Source organism: Bidens hawaiensis, unplaced genomic scaffold (genome assembly GCF_021521415.1).
Source record: "Bidens hawaiensis isolate Kalapana, Puna unplaced genomic scaffold, B.hawaiensis_p1.1 tig00040684_1, whole genome shotgun sequence".
NCBI classification, from domain to species: domain Eukaryota; kingdom Viridiplantae; phylum Streptophyta; class Magnoliopsida; order Asterales; family Asteraceae; genus Bidens; species Bidens hawaiensis.
The window spans coordinates 122150-128149 of record NW_027505674.1 but is presented as its reverse complement, the minus strand read 5'-3'; the positions used below and the strand labels follow the sequence as shown (position 1 = coordinate 128149).

The 6000-nt window shown below is 33.8% G+C and overlaps 1 protein-coding gene across 1 annotated transcript; it reads right to left on the bottom strand.

The window, feature by feature from the left end:
- Positions 1 to 429: 429 nt before the first annotated feature.
- Positions 430 to 3187, bottom strand: LOC143614670 (OVARIAN TUMOR DOMAIN-containing deubiquitinating enzyme 10-like; the record flags this gene model as incomplete). Its single annotated transcript, XM_077088040.1, has 10 exons — positions 2582 to 3187; positions 2343 to 2497; positions 2103 to 2176; positions 1506 to 1560; positions 1334 to 1408; positions 1170 to 1243; positions 1028 to 1076; positions 865 to 948; positions 720 to 795; positions 430 to 625 (listed from the first exon to the last, which is right to left on the bottom strand). Coding segments are annotated over exons 1-10 (1166 nt in total), but the record flags the coding sequence as incomplete, so codon positions are not given.
- Positions 3188 to 6000: the final 2813 nt, after the last annotated feature.

The following is a 6000-nucleotide window of genomic DNA, read 5'->3' as shown; positions in this document are numbered from 1 at the left end:
AATAGGCTATGCGCTTCTTCAAAAGCTGAGCTTGAGCACCATTAGATATTCTTCATCATCACATTATGTCGTCACGCTATAGTTATAGGTAGGGTTTTAAACCGAGACTTTAACCGATCCAGGGGGGCAGTTCCTTCTAACATATTTGTAAGAGATTATGTTTACTTATTTAGGGTGGCCAACAAAAGTACGGCCATCTTATTATCGACTATTGTGACGACACTTCTTTTAACATGTTACTGCTATTATCAGTTCACATATGTTTGCACTACTCAGATTGGATGATATACTTCCTTTATGATTTCATATTTTTATAGTAAATCAATCTCTAGACTTAACTTATGATAAAATCAGCTCAAAAGTTAACCCAAACAAGAAACAACTTATTAGTTAACAAAGAAAATCTTGCAATAAAAATCGTTATAAAACCTCTTTGAGAAAGACACAGTATTGTCACCGAGCCTTCTGCGAGGCCCCATGTAACGTCCTCGGGCCATTTTTGTCTCGTTTATAATCACGGGAACTAAGACCCAACGAGGGTCGAAGGTTCCAATAATATAAGCAGAAAGATAAGCGAGTTGCAACAGCCACTCATCTTCCACCTCAGTCCTCCACTTGTGGACATCTGTGGTTAAATAGTAAGATTAATATATTTGATTTTGGTGCATGATAACATAAGTCAACTCATCAAGTTTGACTATTCGGTACGGACTTTTTACCTTCCACAGGATATATTGAATTGTAGTGAACCTCTGCCCAAAAGCTTAATAATATAACTGCAACAAAGTAGCTATACTATAAGATAAAGCAGCATTATCATCAACCACACATGATACATATTTATATAGAGTTTTTAGATTTTACCTCGATTCGACCTTTGAACACTTGGAACAATCTCGATATAGCAGGTATCCTTGTACGATGTGATACACAGATTTTGATTGCATACTGCATCATAAAATCAACATTATGACCAAAATTATGTAGAATGCTTCAAAAGAAACACGGTTAACATGCATTTTCATACCAAATCAGCAGCCGCCTGCAAAGTCACCATGATCACCCCATCACCGACCCTAAATCACATCCAAAAATATCATAAACATAAACCATGATAATAACTTAGTAAGCGATATTACCAAATTAAAAGAAAAGATGCAGTAACATACTTGGACATATTCTTCAAGTAATCACCATAATCCATGGGGACGTATCCTTCATATTTTTCAGAATATAGTTCAAGCTTTAGAAAAGAAAACCAATATTTAAAAGACGGTAATAAATAAATATATAAAGAAAATAATCAAATGGGAATTAATGTGTCTAGACTGACCTGGTTTACAATTTGTTGTCTAACAAATTTATGGTGCTCGGTTGTATGGTAAACTTGATCCGAAAGAGCTCGAAACTGAGAAATGAAATACACTTTTGTTAAGACTTATTATTAGGTTTCAGAAACCAGGTCAAACAGCATGGTCAACAACAAGATAACTGAGAGTTTTCACCTGGCAATTTCCGTCCCCTATAACTTTGGACTCCACTAATTGGTACAGCTGCAGCCTGTATAACAAATGTGTACGTAACTTTAATCATCATGCTAATAATTAAAAAAAAAGTTTGTTATGTTCATTTGTTTAATATACTAACGAACATGAACACAAAATTTCGTTCATTAGTTAAACGAACAAATACGAACACATGTCTTGTTTGTTTGTTTGTTTATGTTCATGAGCGTTCGCTTATTTTAATTGTTAATGTTCGTTTGTTTAAGTTCGTATGTTAACATATTCATTTAAAAAAGTTTAGCCCGTTACAACTTAGTTTAGTTATAGAAAGTTTTTAGGCCCGGCACATTGTTTTTCACTTTATTTTTTACTGGTTTTGGCTCGATTATATTCGTTCATCTATGTTCAGTAGCTGTTCGTTTATACTTTATACTGTACACAAATGAGCATGTCATTTTCTTAACAAACGAACACGAACAAGAAAAACCCATTCGTTTTAACAGTTTGAGATCGATTAGAGTTAAACGAATGAACACGCTCGATTTGTGTTCGTTCGGGTTCATTTGCAAGCCTATGAATTAAGATGTTGCCTAATACCTGTCGAGCAGTCTCTGATGATCTAAAGTCGCCTCATCTAAAGAAGGTATTTCTCCGTTGACCTTGGGAACATGCTACAAAACATCCAGCAGCAATTTATTATTTATTTAATTAATAACAACACTATATGGTAACTATGCAACAAAATTAGCTATTTGACTTAATATCATTATGCAACATAAATAAACTACTTAAAACAAATGAAGTCATTACTGCATAAATATAAGATAAAACACTTACAGGAACAGAAGCCATATGGTTCAGCCTATTGCCAACTTCATCATCTAATGCATACTCATCACTCAGCTCTAATGAGTACGACAATTCTTCACCATAGTTCAACTCACTTGTAGGGCTTTCACACGGTGGCATATCATTTGTGACCTCATCATCTCCTATAATGTATATACACATCACTGAACCATAAACTAACTTAACTAATAAAATATATCAAATAAGAGTGAATTTGTATCTGTTACCAAGACTGCAGTTTGCCATAGATTGATTAAGTGAATCCTGCAGGTAAAAAGATGTTTGCGAATGATCAACCGATTCACAAGAATCTGCAGATGCTTCTGCAACTGAAAATGACGATGTGTCCTCCGGAAAGGTAAGTATATTATCCTTTTCATTTTCTGTGTTGATACATTCTGTGTCATAACGGTTTTCACTTGAATACTGATATTGATAACAATCTGCGTAATTTTGCGGGCCATAGCTGGAATAGCTGTTGTCAATGGATGGCCCACTATCAAAGAGCAGGTGACCCCACCGAACAACATCAGGATCTTGACTGGATGAAAACATTTTGCTAATATCTGACTGCTTAATTCATATTCGGCTCGCTGCAAATATGAGATCACTTTATCAAAACATGAGGCTGTAAAGAGAGAAAATAATATTATCCACTAGTGGTCCCTATAAAGATCATCATAATGGACTTATTATGTGGCTAAACTTGGACAAATGAGCTTTCTGGGTTTATTTAAACAATAAATCCACTTTCTTCTAATTGTTCTTTTTTAAAAGTGAAGATGTTAATCGAATCTACTCTCGATATATTTTAGCAAAGCATATAGAGAACATTATTATAATTATTTTAAGATTAATATTATATCTTATTAATCATGACAACAACTATATATTGGACTTAGCAGTGCGATTATCCAAGCACATATTTCAATCAGCATCATGTATGAAGTATGAATCTGGCTAAAAATAGTTTTATATGCTTGCTAAAATCCCGATCGCCCCCTCTAAAATTTTGCGATCACCCCTCATGCAAATTTGAAACCGACCCCTAAGGAAAAACCAAATTAGAAATTTATAAATTTTCAATAATAGGCCCAATGTTCAATGTTTTAACTTTCAAGGAATTAGGCCTATTGTCCAAAAAAATGGTTACATCTATATCGTATTTTCATAATAAATTTTTAATAACGTTTGACATACTTTTGTTGACTATACGAAATCTAGGTTGATTGTCTTTATTTATATAGGGGAAAGTTAACTTACAAACTCAAAAAGGGTGCTAATTGTGCGAGTCAAGTAGTGTAATTATACATACAAGTAGTGTAATTATGTAATTACACCGTAGTGTAAGTGTAATTACACTATGTTGTAAGTACACTACACTATAATTACACTATGATGCATATATAATTACACCACTTGACTCGCACAGTTAGCACGTTAATTTACTTTGTATATGATCCAAACCCTATTTATATAACCCGACCCGAACCAGACCGAATAAACTTATTATATACCGCTAAAAAGGGAAAGTAAACCTAGTAATGAATAAGAATAAGCATTCATTTCGCCTAGATTCGATCCTACATTATAACTAAATAACCTAATAATTCATCAAAATCAAAGCATACAAGTTACATAACCCTAAACAAACAGTCTAATTCAATTGAATAACAATAACGATTAACGATCGATATGCATGAGTGCAGTTTACAACACATAAGCTCACTAATTCGATCGGAAACTAACTACCAAACAATTAACGAGAATTAAATGACCTAACGTGAATCTAACACAATTAACAAAATTAAAATAGAACGATGAGAATAAACACCACATAAAATAATAATAATAATAATAATAAGCTTGATTTGATTGTGGATTAGATGCATTTGTAAGAAAGAATTTATTATTATTAGTTATTACCTGGATTGTAGAAGTAGCAGATATTTTATTGCAGATCGATCGGAACGGAAAGTGAGTTTTAATTTTTAAAAGCGGAATGGAATGGAATGGAATCATGAAAATATGAACAACGTGTTTTTGGGTGCAATGGAATGGAATCCACATCCGGCCACCCGGTTCGCTTTCCCAATAGTGTCTTTCTTTCAATTCTACCCAATTCCTCAAAATGGGTACCGCTTTTTTTTATTTTTTATTATTATTAAAATAAAAATAACACATGTGTTTTTTTTTCTTTTTAATTTGGATTTGTTCGTGGTACGGTTTGGACGGTTTTGACAAAAAATCTAGGTTGAGATTTCTAACTGTGGTTTTAGAAACCGAAACTTGAACCGGAGGGATTGGTCGAACTGGTTTGAGTTGCAATGCCGCTATGATTGGAACACATGTTAAATGCTGGTTGTAGTTGTACGGTTGGTTTCAGGTTTCAAACCTAATTGTAGGGTTTCAGGTTTCAACCCGTCAAATCGAATTGAACTGTTTGGGTTTTAAATCAACCAAACGACTGACTTGCTTTGATTTAAATGATTTGGTTGATTTCAACGTTTTGCGAACAACTGTAGTTTATCCTTTTATGGTGTAAATTTTAATAAGGTAGATCGGCTGTAATTAACAATTTTGATGATAGAAGATTAACTAAAAAGATTTAGATATTGTTATACATGCACATAGCGCATGCATACATGAGGCTATAACCAGTCAACTTTAGACTTTTAAAACCAGTAAATATTAAATTCCATATAACCGACTTGCAAGAAACTAGCCGGGGAACCAATAATGTTCTAGAGACATGATTGGGTTTTGTAACCAAACCGCCCAATTAATGTTAATCTCAGGATTCATATTTACAGCCCACAAATAGGAGATTTTAACAATAGAACCAAACATAGTTTCTCTCGATATATCATTATCGTTAAAAACAATCCAATTTAGATACCACCACAGTACCCAGCATGTCGCCATAACATGTAACATCCCGAATTTCAGATAATAATATTTTATATATTATTCTTAATGAAAGAGTTTACTTGGATTAATAAATAAAATAACAAAAGAGGGAAAGAGAAGCAGGTTAATTAGATGGATTAATCATGGACTAAAAAGGAAATATGAGCTTTAGGTCCATGGGTTTAAGGGAGTATAAATACCCCTTAAACCCTAAATCTTTCCATTTCCATCCATATTCCATCTTATTCTCCCTATACCTCCATAAACACACGCAACCTTTCCTTTTCGGCCGTAAGAGAGAAAGTGGGATCCAAGGTCAAGCAAGTCAAGTCCTTGAACTATCCTAGATATTCAAGCTAGCTACACGATCCGAGTTCATAATCAAGCCTAGCCGTAACCTAGAAACATCAAAAAGGTATGTTCTTTACCTTAAAGATTACGTTTTTATGGACGGTCAGCCATGAAACTTAACTCTAGAGTAGATCGGGCCTAGATATTCCATAAAAATACAAACTTGATGATTAAAATGAACTTAATAGACTTATGGTAGTATTCGGCTTATAGATAAACCCTAGATCTAGTCTAGAACGTTTTAACCCTATAAAGGTTTGAACTTTATGTCTAAAACGGGTTAGATCTTGAAGCCGTGATAGTAATGGGTGTATAACAGCATTGAATGATGGCCAAAAAGGGGTTAAAGGTTCATGAATCGAACCTTAGAACAGTAACCAGGCAT